This window comes from Scomber japonicus, chromosome 5, assembly GCF_027409825.1.
Source record: "Scomber japonicus isolate fScoJap1 chromosome 5, fScoJap1.pri, whole genome shotgun sequence".
Taxonomy (NCBI): domain Eukaryota; kingdom Metazoa; phylum Chordata; class Actinopteri; order Scombriformes; family Scombridae; genus Scomber; species Scomber japonicus.
In genome coordinates this window covers 8,334,466-8,350,993 of record NC_070582.1, presented here as the reverse complement: position 1 = coordinate 8,350,993, position 16,528 = coordinate 8,334,466, and the positions used below count along the sequence as shown (strand labels likewise).

At 39.1% G+C, this 16,528-nt stretch overlaps 3 protein-coding genes and 1 non-coding gene across 5 annotated transcripts in view; all 4 read left to right on the top strand.

Annotated features, from left to right (window-relative positions):
- pik3c2a (phosphatidylinositol-4-phosphate 3-kinase, catalytic subunit type 2 alpha) overlaps nt 1-4,517 on the top strand; it is a 52,263-nt gene extending 47,746 nt beyond the window's left edge. For both annotated transcript variants that reach the window (XM_053319042.1, XM_053319043.1), the window contains exons 27-33: nt 422-629; nt 761-885; nt 1,217-1,334; nt 1,421-1,502; nt 1,905-2,011; nt 2,132-2,257; nt 2,350-4,517. In XM_053319042.1, coding sequence (XP_053175017.1) covers nt 422-629; nt 761-885; nt 1,217-1,334; nt 1,421-1,502; nt 1,905-2,011; nt 2,132-2,257; nt 2,350-2,532 — 949 coding nt within the window. In that variant the 3' untranslated portion in view covers nt 2,533-4,517. The remainder of the gene's footprint in view (nt 1-421; nt 630-760; nt 886-1,216; nt 1,335-1,420; nt 1,503-1,904; nt 2,012-2,131; nt 2,258-2,349) is intronic.
- A 2,072-nt stretch (nt 4,518-6,589) lies between these two features.
- rps13 (ribosomal protein S13) lies at nt 6,590-10,352 on the top strand. Its single transcript, XM_053318784.1, has 6 exons — nt 6,590-6,656; nt 7,193-7,241; nt 7,357-7,435; nt 9,120-9,289; nt 9,639-9,739; nt 10,276-10,352. Exons 1-6 carry the CDS (start codon nt 6,634-6,636, stop codon nt 10,307-10,309), a joined length of 456 nt encoding a protein of 151 aa, XP_053174759.1. The 5' UTR covers nt 6,590-6,633; the 3' UTR covers nt 10,310-10,352.
- On the top strand, nt 9,939-10,068 carry LOC128359586 (small nucleolar RNA SNORA19). Its single transcript, XR_008321460.1, has one exon. It is a non-coding gene; the product is annotated as a small nucleolar RNA SNORA19 (small nucleolar RNA).
- A 686-nt stretch (nt 10,353-11,038) lies between the features above and the next one.
- ppp1r15b (protein phosphatase 1, regulatory subunit 15B) lies at nt 11,039-16,133 on the top strand. The gene is made up of 3 exons (XM_053319116.1): nt 11,039-11,424; nt 12,164-13,530; nt 15,166-16,133. Exons 1-3 carry the CDS (start codon nt 11,259-11,261, stop codon nt 15,376-15,378), a joined length of 1,746 nt encoding a protein of 581 aa, XP_053175091.1. The 5' UTR covers nt 11,039-11,258; the 3' UTR covers nt 15,379-16,133.
- The last annotated feature ends 395 nt before the right edge of the window (nt 16,134-16,528 follow it).

The window sequence follows — 16,528 nt, the reverse complement described above, 5'->3', positions numbered from 1 at the left end:
TTTTTCCCTAAAACTTTTGCAAAACCTCAAAACTGGGAACATCAGGAGAAAGGCAGAAATTGTCTTCCTTTGTTGTGCAGCTGCTATTTTGGCCAGATCTGTTATTTCGAGTTGTTCTAGGAGTTCAACTCAAAATCCACCAGGTGGCGATATAAGACAGGAAAATCTAACAATACATACAGTCTCACATTACAGTAACAAAACCTCCTGACACACTAGAAGCAAGAAGTATCAGGTTTTGCTTTTGTTTTTGTAAGACCAGTCAGACCGGATTGGATCTAAGCTTGTTGACGGAAACCCAAACATTTACATTTGTGCCTTTGCATAGTCACGTTAACAACCTTGTCTCACCTTCACCTCTCACTTATTTCCTCCTTATTTTCTCCCTTTTCCGCCTCTCTTTCCCCCCCATCTGCTCCAGGCTAATAGAGTCCAGTCTGGGCAGCGTGGCCACCAAGTTCAACTTCTTCATCCACAACCTGGCTCAGCTACGGTTCTCTGGTCTTCCAGCAAATGATGAGCCAATCCTGTCCTTCTCCCCTAAGACATACACCCTAAAACAGGAGGGCCGCATCACGAACTCTTCCATTTTCTCCTTTCAGAAGAGATACAACCCTGACAAGCACTATGTGAGTCCCCCTAAAGCTTGTGTCTCTTCATCTTTTCATGTTTCATCTCATATCTGGAGTTAAACCAGAAAGCACTGACATCTGATTGACGTGGCTGTCTCTTTCTCTCCCTGTCTATCCTCTCTGTGCAGACGTATGTGGTGAGGATCATGAGGGACGGTCAGAATGAGCCTCAGTTTATTTTTCGCACCTTTGATGAGTTTCAGGAGCTCCACAACAAACTCACCATCCTCTTCCCCCTCTGGAAGCTGCCGAGGTAGATCACCTGACCTCCACTACAACCCTTTGTCTCTATTATCTAACAGATTTTAATCCTACTTGAAAGCTGAGATACAGGAAAAGTCATTATTGTCACACCAGGGCTGACAACAGAGGAGTAAACAACATATTTGGCATGTTTTGGAGATAAATAATCTCTCTGGTGTAATACCACCTACCTAGCTCACTATCACCCACTTAAACTTCCCTCTATGAACTTATAAGCTTTCTGTGTTTCTATGCCTTAGCTCAGTAGCATAGAGGGAGGAGAGTTATATCATATTCTGTAGTATAATGAGTATGTCTTGGTTTTCTCTCCATATCTTTAGTTTCCCAAACAAAATGGTGCTTGGTCGCACCCACATCAAAGAAGTGGCAGCAAAGAGGAAGATGGAGCTCAACAATTACGTCCACAACCTGATGAGGAGCTCCACAGAGGTCACGCAGGTACACACACACACACACACACACAGACACAGTATACAGTAAACAAAGCTGGACAATATTAATAATCTCATGTTCTCTTCTTCTAGTGTGACCTGGTCTATACCTTCTTTCATCCGATTGCACGGGATGACAAGACTGAAGGCTTAGAGGCCACGCCCAAAGAGCCAGGTGAACTCTCGCACTTTTCATTCCCATTCTTCACATATCTGTCATAGTTCATGATGACATTATACGTGATTTTCATCTGTTGACACACCTTTTTGTTATCATTTTCCTTCTTGTGTAATAAATCATTCAAATTGAAACCAACTACAATTTTACCACTTTCCTTTCCTTTGATCATTACCACTAGTTCTGCAAAATTAGAATTAAAACTGAAATAATGATTAAAACATTGAAAGTAAAATAAAATCAGTCAAAAACATTCATTACTGACAAATAAAAGGTTTCCCATTGTCTCTGTACTGCCTCACCTATTAAGCAATATGGGTTGTGACCATGTTGTAGAAATGATTATTTGTTCTTATGAAATGCTTGAAATATGATGTGTGTTGTATGTGACTGTTTCAGAGCCTCCACTGAGTCCCACCTCTGGTCGGGTGGAAGGAGAGGTGAAACTCTCAATCTCCTACAGGAACAGCAATCTCTTCATCATGGTGATGCACATCAGAGACCTGGTAAACACCTGGTTATAATTTAATACATAGCTTTAGCTGCTGGTTTGATTGCTGGTTTGATTCTTATTGTGTTTATTTATCAGTTGTTTTAATTTTATTTATCTGTCTGCTCCACATCAGGTTTCTGAAGACGGAACAGATCCCAACCCATACGTGAAAACCTACCTGCTTCCAGATCCACAAAAGTCTTCCAAACGCAAGACAAAGATCTCAAGGAAAACCAGGAACCCTACTTTCAATGAGATGGTTAGAAAATGCAAAATAATTATTGCCTCCATTACATTTCTGGACTCAAGAATCAAGGTTTTGCTCACTTTTCCCCTCCTCTCCCTCCACAGCTGGTGTACAGCGGCTACAGCAAGGAAACCCTGGGCATACGTGAGCTGCAACTGAGCGTGCTCAGCGCCGAGTCGCTGCGTGAGAACTACTTCCTGGGCGGCATCACGCTCAGACTCAAAGACTTTGACCTCAGCAAGGAGACGGTCAAGTGGTACAAACTTACGGCCGTCCCCTACTTCTAAACTCCCACCTGCCTTTCCCAAAATGGGGGACATACCCCGCCTCTCCAGACAAAAGCTGCATTCACATCACATGGGGAAGGCAGTAGATGCGACCTTACTTGAAAATACTGGTCACCTCAGCTTTCAGTTCAAATACTACTTCAGAACTTGGGGGGTCTGGAAATTGACCCTATTCTTTTCTAACATCAACAAACAGGATGATTTGGAAGCAATAATGAGTGATTTTTTTTTTCATTTAAAATCAGGCAAACCAAATGGAACATTTCCTTCACACAAATCATGTTATGATTAGTATTAATTTTAGACAGGACACAGCTATTCTTGTTGCTGAAATGATGTATTACTAAGTGTATATGTACTGATTCTCCAGAAAACTCCCCATCATGGCATCCTCACAGATTCAAACTAGGTTAAAAACTCTCCAGTCGTTGCTTTTAACCATCCTCATGTTGCTCCAACGGTTATTCCCATATGACATGAATGCAGAACTCCTCAAAGGACGACCGAACAGGCTGATTCAAACACCCTCAAAGGGAAGCCTGATCTCCACTCCTCACTATTTTTTCTCTTTCCCTCTTCAACTAATCAAGATTGTTTCTGTGACAAACAATCTCCACTTATTTTGTCTCTCTTTTCCTAAACTATAACGAAGAGCTGTAATGTTTTGTACATTTTGATATTAGAGGACCAAAACAGCTTACTTTCAGAAGAGTATATATAGATTGACACATTTATTTTTTAAGGAATAGAAAGGGGGCTCATTTTTACATTTTCCTTGTTTTCTATCTAGACAAATAGGAGGCATCACAGTTTCCTGCTTTACGGCAGATGCTTATGGGTAGAGTAGTTCAACACACCAGATCCCAGGAAATCAACAGTGACCTTATGATTCCCCCAAATGTGCCAAAAGTACTGAGAGGGACAGCAAATCAAACCACTCTCCCGAGTAGGGAGCTGAACAGGGTGCCTTTGTTTGTGCTCACAATCTCTTTTTAATGCTCAACTTGGCCTTATTGCTAGATATATTTTATTAACAATGTGATGTCCTTATTAAAGAAACATCTATATTCTATAAAAGCTATATCAGTAGTTCTTCCTGCGCAGGTCTGGTGCCAGACCAGCACCATAAGGTGTTTTTGTAACAGTGGACTGCCACTAAATGCACACTACCAGGTCTTTCTCTCATGGTTTTACTTGACTATTTCAACACAGCACCCCTTAAGGGGAATTTGTATCATAAGCTTTGGAACACGCTCTTGTCAGTGCTCATGATGAAGAGATTATAGTTGCCCGATAATGCTGATCAAAAGTTAGTTCAGTTTTTCCTGCAAGTGGTTTAATACCACAATTCAGACTTTTTGAAATAGCATTTTAGGAACTGAGTTACTGCTGGAGTCTGGACATGAGGCTGTTTCAGCTCGGCCAGCAATACCACTCTCACTTCCAGTGCATACCAGTGGTGTAATGACGCCGTGATGAGCTACTGGGTAAAAAGTTTTTCTATAACTGCCAGTGAAGTCCAACTCCAGACCGGTTTTATGACATGTAAGTGAGAAAACTTTCTGAATGTTGAGGGAATTTCAGGCAAACTGAACACAGATCAGCGCCGAAAAGGCAACTTTAACTTCAAACATCTTCAAAAAAAAAGGGAACAAGATCCTGAGCAAGAGATTAGCTGCTTTCCTCTCCACTAGCTAACTATAAATCTAAAGTTGTTGTTAATGTTTAATAAAGAAATTAAGATGAATTTATCTGAAATTTTTTTTGTTTTTTTTAAAGATCTACAAGACAATTATGATCTAAGAGCTACACTCACAATATCACTATGAATATTAGTGACTTGATACACTCTTTTAGTGACTGTACAAAGGAAGCAAGCAGAGTTTGTATTAACATGGCCAGTTATTTATTCTTAATTGGTGACCTGTAACCCGAATCAGTTTGTACTGTAATCCCTCTTTCCTAAAGCAAATTAAATGTTTTTGGAACAAATATGAAGTGACATTGTCTTTGTTTCTATTTTATAAATGTGTTGGATGCAAGCAGACTATGTGAATTACAGATGAACAGCACCAGCTGCCTTACTTTGTGTTTTTTCAACTTTCTTCGTGCCCAGGAAGAGTTGCAGAGTAACGCATGATTTGTATTCAATTCAACCAGCCAGGTGATTTAACTGCAGTCTAATTAGAAGTGCCACTCTTGCAACTGTGAGCTTTGTGAGTAAGGTTGCTTCGTGGAGAGTTCCCCATTCACACTGAGGGCTTCAACCCAGCATCACTCACTGCAAAGAATAATTATACTATTTCAGTGTTTCAATGTTTAAAAGACTAAAAGTTATAATTGCTTCTATCACGGCCTCAGAATACAAATTAACACTGCACACATCATGAGCAATTTGGGGATCAGTATCTTGTCCGAAGACATTTTGACAGGTGGACAAGAGGACTTTATGATCACCAACACTGCACTACATTCTGAGCTACAGCCCCCATTAAAAGATGCTTTAGGGTTTGAAACCTCTTAAAGGATCAGACCCAGATACAAAAATACCTTAAGTATAATTTCCCTCTAGAGCTAAACACACCTTGCAGCAGTCTTTAGGCAGGGATACTCTTTGGCCCCAGTTTAATATGTTTGGTTGTAATCTCATTAAATACAGATTTGTCTAGGGATGTTAATGGATAAACACAGTATTACTTGGCTTTAAGAATGTGTTTGACAAAGTCCCTTCATATAGGACCGAGCCTGAAGACCAGACACAGGGCCTCTCCCATGCAATTTCTGATTTAGCACCAGCAAAAAAATATTGTAAAATGTTGCTGTCCAAAAAATCAAAAACTTGTTCATAACAGTAAACCTTTGGCCCCTTGGGCTCCCGGGATCATAAGGACTTGCAGTCTGATTTATCTTGGTCAGAGATCAAGTTCTTTCATTTTGGTACAGAGTTCTTCCCCGTGCACAGCCGGTTTTAGTTTGCTCAAAATAAGTAGAGTAAAGTAAAGACAGTACAGTGTGCAGTAGTTAATTTTTTTTTCTGGATTGTTACAAAGTTTAAACCAACTTCATAATAATCTGTCTCTTTTCAGTGACATGTAAGTAATAAATGGAGTAATATGAGGAAAATAACCTACATTTAATTTGTATCAGAAAATCTGCTTGACCTTCTAATTCTGGATTCTTAGATGCAATTGTGGAAGTATTACAATATTTTAGTCAAGTAAAAGTAACCAATACAGTAATGTAAAAATACTTAATTATATCTAAAAGTCCAGCTTGAAGAATCCTACTTAAGTAAAAGTGCATAAGTATAAATGTTGTGTCATAACTGATAAAGCCTATCATTATATTACACATTGCATTGGGTAAGCAGCTTGTTACTGCTGGTGGTGGAGCTAGTTTGATTAGTTCCCAACATAGGGGTCGGGTCCCTCCAAATGGTCACCAGATAAATGTGAGGAGTTGTGAGACGATTAATGGGAGAGGATAAATTAAAAACGAAGTTAATTTTTGAGGTGGTTATGTGAATGAAACTATGAGAGGGTTAGAGATTTAGTGGAACAACTTATAGACATCTGAAATATAACAAAGAGGTCACAGTTCAAAAAGCGTGAGAACCACTGGTTTCATCTTTAACAATGTGTGTTGTATTTTAAAAGCTGTACATGCCATCTGTTGAGTCAAATCATCTGAAAATAAAGTAAAGCTGCCAAAGTGCGGTGAGGTAAAAAAGTACAATAATTTTCTCTGAATTTAAGTGGAGTGGAAGTTTAAAGTTACAGAAAATGGAAATACTCAAGTAAAATAAAAGTACCTCAAAATTATGAATACAGTACTTGAGTAAATACGCTTAGTTACTTCTAAACAATGCTTAGATGTCACCCAGTAAATCCCTACATTACAAAATAATTGTAAATTTGGTTTAATGTGTGTATTTTGTTGTCGTGTAGTGTGACACTGATAAACCTGTTTACGTCTAGAACATCTTGAATGCGTCAGGCAGCGGCAGTACAGCCCCGCCGTACGCCGTTGCGTCACTTCCGACGCAGGCGCAAAAATACTTTTCTCTGTCGCGTGTGCGGCCTCTCTTCCTCTACCGCCATCATGGGTCGCATGCACGCTCCCGGGTAAGCTCCGGTTTTATCCTAAAAAGTTAAAATATCCCCGAGATAGGTCGGCTTAAACGGCATGATATTGAATGTGAACATGTTATGGACGGTGGAGGATCAGTTTGACCTCTTTAATTCAGCCCAAAAGTGTTAAAATGAGTTAAATAAATGAAACCTTCACATCGACATCCTCTGAGAGCTAGCTAGCATTAGCCCCACTAGCTGCTGCTCACCACGATTCTGCTGCTTTGCTTCCAAATCAGACAGTGATGCATCAGTCACTCACAGTACAGATACAATATTTAGTTTGTTGTTAATGACAAAGTTAAACTCATATTAGGAAAGTACTTGACGGCCATTTTTATAATAGATATATTAGTAGATAGCGGTGATGTTAATATGAAGCTAAGTTATCCGGCCCATCACGCATCAATCCAGAGTGGAGGCTAAAATCTGTCGGAAATTGGTTGAAAATATACTTCCCTTAATTTTAATGTTTCTCAGTTAACTTTCCGATGTATCTAATGTGTCGTGTGTATTTTCTTTCTTTACAGAAAGGGCTTGTCCCAGTCAGCTCTGCCTTACAGGCGCAGTGTTCCCACTGTGAGTATTCAGCCACAACACGTTGCTTGCTGCACAGCATTGTCACTTACCGATAATAAATATAAAGTATTGTCTGTATCCGTGTGGCAGGCAGTAATTTAAACATCTTTTACAGTGGCTGAAACTCACATCCGATGATGTTAAAGAGCAGATCTTCAAGCTGGCCAAAAAGGGCCTGACCCCCTCTCAGATCGGTAAGTTTAGTGTGTCCATGTGAAATAAATGTTTGAAGTTATTAAAGGTTTGCAGAGTAGTTAATAAGACTTTTTAAAGTACTTGCATTGCTCGGGGTGTCTCCGTCAGTGATACAGACATGTCAGAGCTGCAGCTAATTATTTCCATTATTGCTTTTAATGTGTGAGACATATTCTCAGCTAATTTGTTCATGAAATAACACAAATTATAATGGCAAAAAAGACATTCACTGTTTTCAAAAGCCTAAGTAAGACCTCTAAATGTTGTCTTTTGTTTTAATGGCCAATAATCTAAAGATATTTAATATTATAGAAAACTGAATAGAGCGGCAAAAGTTCTCCATTTGAAAAAGAAATCAGATAATTTGAACATTTTCTGTCTTAATGACTCAAGCCCAATCATTGATGATCAGAATAGTTGGAGATTAATTTTCTTTCACTCAATCATTCCAGTTCTCCAATATCTGTGAGATAATAAAATATACAACACAGTGGATGGACAGTGGAAGTAGTGCAGCATGGGCTGGATACCCAGGGGATTGTGAATCCAGCATGCTGGAACTTTCCCAGATGTGTTTGACCATGAACTTAAAGTAGTTTATACTCATCCTGTGAAGAAATGTGTTGAATTTAGGGTTATTCAGTTTGTTCGACCTGGATCTTTTAATCTTAGTAATTGTAAAATGATTGTTGTTAAAACCGGACCCTTGACCCTTTTCACATGTGCACATAATGCTATTGGTTGAAGTCTCTCCAATGTTCATCCCCTCTACAGATCAGCCATTTATGTGACACCAATTACCGTATTGTTCGTAACATTAAGCCGAATCCGATACGGCTGGCTCGGATCAAAGTATAGATAATTGCATGTACTTGTGTTTGAAATCTGACAATTGTCTGTACTGTAAATTTGGAGTGTCTTAGCATCCTTACAGCTTTATTGTATCACAATGCACTGGTATTGTGTTTGAGACAGTATAAAAAATGTTAGCTGTCTTAATTAAAGCACTGTTCAGCTGTGCAGTTCAGACATAACACGCTGTCTGGTCAGCAGTCTATTTACACCAGCAGACAAAACAACGGCTCTCTTGCATGTAGAATGACAAAATGATGGCAAAATATTAGGAACACTGTTTCATTTAATGCTCTTCAGTGCAACGCCACCCACTACAACCTCAGAAATAAACAGTAGAAAGCCTTTTATTGTCATTACATGTTAGTAGAATGAAATTTGCTGTCTTTTAAAAAAAGGAAAACTGTTCTCCATTCACTGTACTCATCTGTCAACTCACTCACATGCACACGCACTAAAAAACCTTTGGGTTGAATGAGGAGATGACTACAAAAATAGAACATGAAATAATACAAAATGCTTTTGCAGCCAAAACTAAGCATTATAAAAGTAGAATTCATGGCAGAGCTGTTGTATTGGATCACATTAAATCACACAGGTGTTGTTAATAAAGTGCTCACTGACTGTAGGTTTCCATTGTACATAAATGTTACGCATGTTATTCTGGTTTAACATCATTCACTATAAACCTCAGAGTGGCTTCCCTTTTGCTTTTGTAACGTGAAGAACATATGAAGTTAGTTTTAGATGGAGGAATGTTCCAAGTTGGTTTGTGTCCAAGTTTCCAGTTTTGTTTGCCATAGATTGTAAACATGTTTATCACCTCAATAGGTGTGATCCTGAGGGATTCCCATGGTGTGGCCCAGGTTCGCTTCGTCACTGGCAACAAGATCCTGAGGATCCTGAAGTCCAAGGGCCTGGCCCCTGATCTGCCCGAGGATCTGTACCACCTCATCAAGAAGGCTGTAGCCGTCAGGAAGCATCTTGAGAGAAACAGAAAGGTATTACACAACATTAGTAAAATATTGTGACTCTCAGTTGCCAAAAAGGACAGGTGAACATTGTCTGTAATGAAAATTATTAGTATTCTTGTAAGTAATGTGTCGAGCAGTAACGATACAACAAACATGGTAATTTATTATTGCAGCAAGATGTTCATGCTCATCATGAATATAGACAAGAGTTAAGAGTTCATTTCACCCTGAGTACTGAAAACATACTTTCAGTGTCAGCAGAAGTCCTAAACTTTATTTTTTTTCTTAAAGCAGCAGTTTGGCATTTGTTTCATGAAAGACTTTAAACACATAAACTTGATGCATATTCCTCAACATTGTGGTACTCTTCTTTCAGGACAAGGATGCCAAGTTCCGCCTGATTCTGATCGAAAGCAGGATCCACAGGCTGGCCCGTTACTACAAGACCAAGAGAGTACTGGCCCCCAACTGGAAGTAGTACGTATTGATCCTGCAAAGTTTTCTTGATTTATTAAAATGTTGAACCAGTCAAACGCTGGTCTGTTTTGCCTCTTTTAAAACTTACTTGCTTGTAAATGTTTTCCACTCCTGTTGAAAATGTGGATGAATTTATAATAGTCTTTAGTGTCATGTGATTATAACTGACTATTTCACATGGGTTAAATGCGTAGAAAATCTGCACAAATCATTGTCCTGCTCTTCCTCTTTTTTGAGTAGTGATATTTCTGTTGTGCTAGAAAAAGGTTGGAGGTAAATTAGCAGAGTGGCTACTTGGTGCCACATCTGCCAGTCCCCTTCACACATTATAAATAAGTGACAGTCTATATTATGATCAGGTGTTTCTAGACCTTAAATTAAATTGTTATATTTGATTTTGAACCAAATAAGGAGTGACAACAGTCACATCCCCTTAAATGGTGAATGAACCGTGTTCATTTTGTCTGTTTTGATTTTGTTTTGAGTACATTTTAGGGATGTTTCCTCTAATGGCGTTTCTTCTTTTCTGTTTACAGCGAGTCCTCTACAGCTTCTGCTCTGGTGGCATAAACTCTACACTTTTTGGATAAATAAAAACCGTTTAAATTGGAAATTGTTCTGTGTTGTCTTTTTATTACAAAGTGTGTCTTATAATATCTTGTTTAAAATTAACCTTTAGATGTATATATGTGGTCACAGTGCAGACATTTTCTATATAAGGTCCTTCATTCCAACTGCAATTAGACTGTACAATGTTGCACTACAGTTGCACTTTAGGTTCCTTTTTTATTTAGTTTAATTTTATTGTATATATTTGTTTTTTTTCTAAATCACTAATCACTTTGAGGTGTGTGTGTGTGTGTGTGTGTGTGTGTGTGTATATACACATGTGGTCACTGTGCAGACATTTTCTATAGGGAATGTAAACATTAGCCAAGGAGGTGGTGGATAATAGTGGGATAGTGAAATAGAAATTTCAATTTAATTTTTGCTTTTCATCTGCTTGGATTTTTTTTTGTTTTTCGGAATTTTGATTTCGGTGTTAAACCCAAACCATGCATTTCACTGCTAGTCTATTAAAAGGTTTTTCCCAGTAGGCGTCGAATTTACGGGCACTTTCTATGCGTCACACGCTACGTAACGTAAATAGGTGGTGTGTGACGTAAGGGTGTGGGATTTTTTCTGAGTGACAGACGTTCTGTCCAATCAGAGCGCTGTCTGACGTTGAGCGTCTATATAAAGGAGTCCTGTTGCAACAGCCGAGACATTCACTCCTTACAACAGACAACAGAACGATAAAGAACATGGAGACAACAATACATGAGCACATTTGACGGAAGGAGATCCCAAAAAATAATGGCACAGATTTGCCTGAAAATGAAGCGACAGCTCAACGACAACGCTCACCTGTCACTGACGAATACGCGAAATCGTTTGGTTTTCGACGAGGAATATCAGAATACGTGATTTTGTCTTTTGTTACCAAGAAGAAGGAGAAAGAAAGAAAGAGAGAGAGAAAATGGCCACGATGGTTGGTTCCGAGAAGAGTAGTAGTGAACGGACGGAAATGGAGAAGTTCGGCAGCGGGGGAATGGCGCTTCTGCCTTGGACCAAACAGATACTCACCGTGTTGTGGGAACAGCTTCGACTGCTGGTTCAGGTCATTTACTACACCTTCATTTCAGGTAATAATTACTTGTACGTATTTCTTACTCACCATCGTGGTGCGTTTACGGTACATTATGAGAGTCCAAAAAAAGAAATAATTTAAATCCTAAAAAACATTATAAAGACATTTTTTCAACAATTTCAGACTAGATATTAGTGTTGCTAACTATTGTATATCTTCATATGTACGCTATAATGAACTCAAAGTAAACCAAGTGACAGCTGATGTGTTATTAACTATTAAAGTATACTATAATAGCTTTTTTATTAAACTTCAACTCTTTTTTTGTTTCATTTTTACTATTCTTTTGTCTTTTGAATCTGTACGTTAAACTATTTTTTTAACATTACCTGTAAAATTCTCTTATTCTACTTATTTATTATTTTATTAAAATGTTTCTAACACTCTTATCATTTTTATTTTATTTTTCATGCGTTGGTTTTATTCGTTTATGTTATTATCAGCTTATAAAGCACTTTGAACTATAGTAACCTGTATACAAGGTGCTATATAAATAAACTTTGATTGATTGATCATTTTTTTAATAGGGTGTTATTATTATAAGTTGACCTCTTATAATATTCCCAGAAACACTAGATATATAAAATAGATATTTCAACTTTTAAGAAACAACATACTTTTCTTTTTGAGGGTTTGTCTTATTCTCACTTTGCCATAAATGATAACTAATCTACCATTATCAGTTGTATTTTATGCCTCTCTTAACACTTTCTTCCTCTTTTTTCCTTTCACAGTTTTCCAGATGTTCAGGTTTGAGGTTCACGTGAGAATCACAGACGAGACAGTTCAGCATATCCAACACATGACGACAGCAGCGAACCCATCCGAATCCTTCCTGTTCTCCTCATTGTTTGACGGCGACAACACGGTCATGGTTGGTGGCTCGAATCCCCTCTCTAACTTCTGCGCTGACGTCGGCGACCCCTTCAACGGGAAATCCACCGCCGAGGCCCTTCTGTCCAGTTTTCGCGCTGACGACCTCTGCTGCGGACTGGTGGACGACTTTGTGACGAGAACCACCGGCAAAGACGACAGCAGCATCTTTCTGGGACACCAATCCGGCTGGAACGTGGGTTTCCCCGGCGACTGGAACATCTTCGTGTCAAGCAGCAGCGACTGCTCCAGCTCCAACGACGCCTGTCACAAGAGCGGCGAGAAGGCGTCCAAACAGGATACATCAAAGGAGAAAGTTTTCAAGCAGGACACTTCAGAAGAGGAACGAAGCTGTCACTGGAGTAGCGAGGAAGACCAGAACGTGATAGAGTTCGACAACGAGGAAAGTAAGGCGCTTTGGGAGTCACTGTCGAAATCTAGTGACCCTTACAACCCTTTCTTTTTCTCTGCTTGCATTTCAACAAACACAAGCATGGGGAAAAGTAACGGCGAAGTGATGGACAGCACCGATACTGACATTATGGCAGTGAGCAAGGTCAGCGAGGAGGTGTTGGGGCCTCGAGGCCTCAACATCTGGGTCAGTCGCTCTGACAGCGAGAGCAGCTGGAGCAGCTGGGCCAGTTCGGATTGTTCTAGCCCCGACATCGACAGAGAGGAGAGTGAGAGGCTCCTGGACTTCTTCACTTGTTCTAATGACCCCTACAACCCCATGTGTTTCACCGCATCCACAGTCAGTAGCAAACCTCCTCAAAACACCACTAAACAGGAGGCCTCACTTCCTGCACCCCTCTCCAAATCTGACACTGATACCGAGGAGAAGGAGAGCAGCTTCCCTCCTTTCTCATCTGAGGATGATGACGAGGAGCAGCTGTGGCAGTCGCTCTGCCAGAAAGACGACCCGTACCATCCTCTCAACTTTCAGGCCCGACTCCACAGCTCCGCAACAACAACCACAACATCCACACTCCTGTCTGAGGAAGAGGGTCCAGACGCCCCCAGTGTCTGCCCCACCAAGAAGAAGAAATGTGAAAAAGAGGAAACGACACCCCAAAGATCCAGAGCCACTAAACCCACTCTGCCAGAGAGGCAGTTAAAGCATCACTCCCACCCCGATAAAATAGTGGTACCCTGGAAACGACCCGTCCAAACATCTGGGTCAGCTCCAGAGGAGAAGAAGGAGAGCAAGGCCAGCACCACCCAGAAAAAGGTCAATATCTTGTTTTCATTTTATAGCTGAACTACCAGAACTACCAGACCTGATCTATCAATCAATCAGAGTCAGAACACACAAACAAACAAAAATAATTAAAAATAGGAACTCAAGAAATCATAACTCTCAAGAATCTGCAGTGAGGAAAGATCAGAGGTAGTAATAGTTAATAAATAGTTAATAATAAAAGATTAAAAATATATAAAAGGAAAGAATAAAATAAAAGTCACTATAGAACATAGTGATGTTAGGAGTAAAAAAGTAATGAAGTAAAACAAAGGGTTAGAGGTTATGAAGAAGAAGAAGAAAATGAATTAACAGAAGTATTAAAACAGGCTAAAATAGAAACTAAAAGTCAGATTATTAAAAAGGTAGGTCTTAAGTCTGCCTTTAAAAATATCAACACTTAAGCATACACAAGACAAGATTAGTTTAAACACTTGAGGGGAGTTCAAAATTAAACTAATCCTCTCTATGAATACTCCAGAGCATTTAAATGGACTTTGAGAAAAAGATTAAAAAAACTTGACTCCTCCACTTTATTCTACTGAGGATCAAAATCTTCAACAGAAATCACATTTTCCAGATGTCTTTTTAAACCTGACCTAATTTCTTTAAAATGTCAGTTTCCCTCGAGAACTAATACATTCAGCCAAAAGACAGACAGACAGACAGACAGTATTATTTTCGAAATCTTCCATCCAATAGGAGAGCACGATTCTCTTTGTGTAGAGTTTAAACAATCATATCACAAGGGAGCGTCATGTGCTGAGTGTGTCAACCTCCTCCTGACTGATAAACACTTTATTCCTGCCTCCTGCCTCGCTCGGCACGTACTACACACACACTGCTCACCGCTTTTGGCTCAGATGTTGTTTGTTGTCGCTTAGCAACAGCCACCGGTCGTCATGACTAAGCCAAGTCATGTGATATCAGTGAAAAAAGCAAGAGAGGAGGAGGAGGAGGGAGGAGGAGGGAGGAGGAAGAGGGGGGTGGTGATGATTTCTCAGCAGCTGAAAGTTGCAGCAGTGTTGCAAAGTCTGTTTTTAACAGGCTGACAGTTGGTTCATAGATCAGAGGTAATAAATAAAGCTTGAGGCAGTATAAGTATAAGTTTCATTCTGATGACACAACTTTCTATATTAGACAGTCGGAAAGTACAAAGATCGCTCTGATCTGCCAATTTTTAATGTCCCTTATCTATATAGCACCTTTCATACTGACTAGTGGTAGTTCAAAGGGCTTTACAGTTAGTTGATTGCCAAGCTGATAATAAGACAGAACAAGTGATACAATTAAAAATAATAATCATTTTTAAAAAAAGGAATAAAAACAAAGAAAAATTTAAAGTCAAAACTGGAGACCAATGCAGTTAAGAGAAAATAAAAAATGATAAAAATGCTTAAAAATTAAAATAAAATAAGCGAAAATAAATAATTAAATAGAAAAAGTAATTAAATAAGTAAAATAAGAGAAAAGGTTTATTAAAAGTTTAAATAGATTATAAAAAGACAAAAGAAATGTAAAATAGAAGATGGAGTTTAATAAAAGCTGGACAAAAGAAACAGACTAAATAACCATCAGTATCATCTGAACAAAGTGTATTCATTTTATTCATTCATTTATTTTCAGGTGCGGTTTTCTCCTCTCGTCAAAGTCCACGTCATGCGCACCTGGCCGTTCGCTCGCCAGGCGTCACGGAAAGGACCCTGGGAGGAAATGGCACGAGACCGGGACCGCTTCCGGAGGCGGATCCTGGAAGCTGAGCAGGCCGTCGCACACTGCTTCGGCCCGGCTCACAGAGAGAAGATCCGGGCGTACCTGGACGCACGGTGCCTTGAATAATAAAATAAATGGAAGCCCTGAACCTGAACACTGAATGTTTGATTTCCTTTTCGGATGAGGACTCGTGATTGGTTGCAATGCAACAGTGATTTATTTTGATTTTAGGCCAATTAGTAATTTGATGTTAGGCCAACTTTAATGTTCGGTGTCAAGTTGAACAACCTTGTACCTCAGAAGGTTTTATACATTGTGAGACTGTTGCACTGACTGACACTTTCTTATATTAACCTCAACATTAATGTGTGGAATGTTGTTTTTGTATGCCTTATATAATGACCTAGTAATGTAAACTTATTTATGCCCTATGGAGCTTGTCCTTTATTTTTTACCGGTGGTTTTAAATGTGTTTTTATGTGTCTGAGCAAATCGCAGTTGTGCATCTAGAAGTTAACAGTAGATCATGATGATATCATCAGAGAGCAGAGATTTAAGGTACAAAGTGTTTTTAAAAGTTTGATTTAAGCATGACTGACACATGCTATGTCCTGGTGGAGTTCTCGTCTTACTGTTCAATTCTTTTTATTATTTATGGCTTGTATTTTCTTATATTATTGCACATAATTGAAGCCTGTTTAAGCACTGATTATTATTATTATTATTATTATTATTATATTTGACTGGAATGATTCAAACACTTTGTCCTATGTGACTCACTCAGCTTCTCATGGTAACATCATGTAGCTCAAAATATGTCAGAAAATTGTAGCACATTTGTCATTTGGTGCTTTGTTGGATAAATAAAATTTGTTACATTATATATCAAAGTTTTGTGTTTTGCAGTTGCACGTCACACACACACACACACACAGGGGATGTACCTTTAAAATGAGACGTCCTATTTAACTAAATACAACTGAAACACAGACAAAGCTACTCACTTCCTGTTTTCAACTATTTTGAATCACTTGCCCATCTGCTGTTTGGCGTAAACATTGAGACGGCACACAGTGTCCCAGAAATATGTGAACAACATTCACACAGCACAGCAGAGAACATCCATTCATAAAATGCCTAGAAGAGGGTAAACAGATAAAGGGAGATAAATCAATTAAAAGCTGATTTCGTTATAAGGAAAGCTCAGTTTTGTGTCTGAGATGCTGATAAAATACAGTCACACCAGCAGTCTGATTTGAAGAAGCTCAATAAAAGC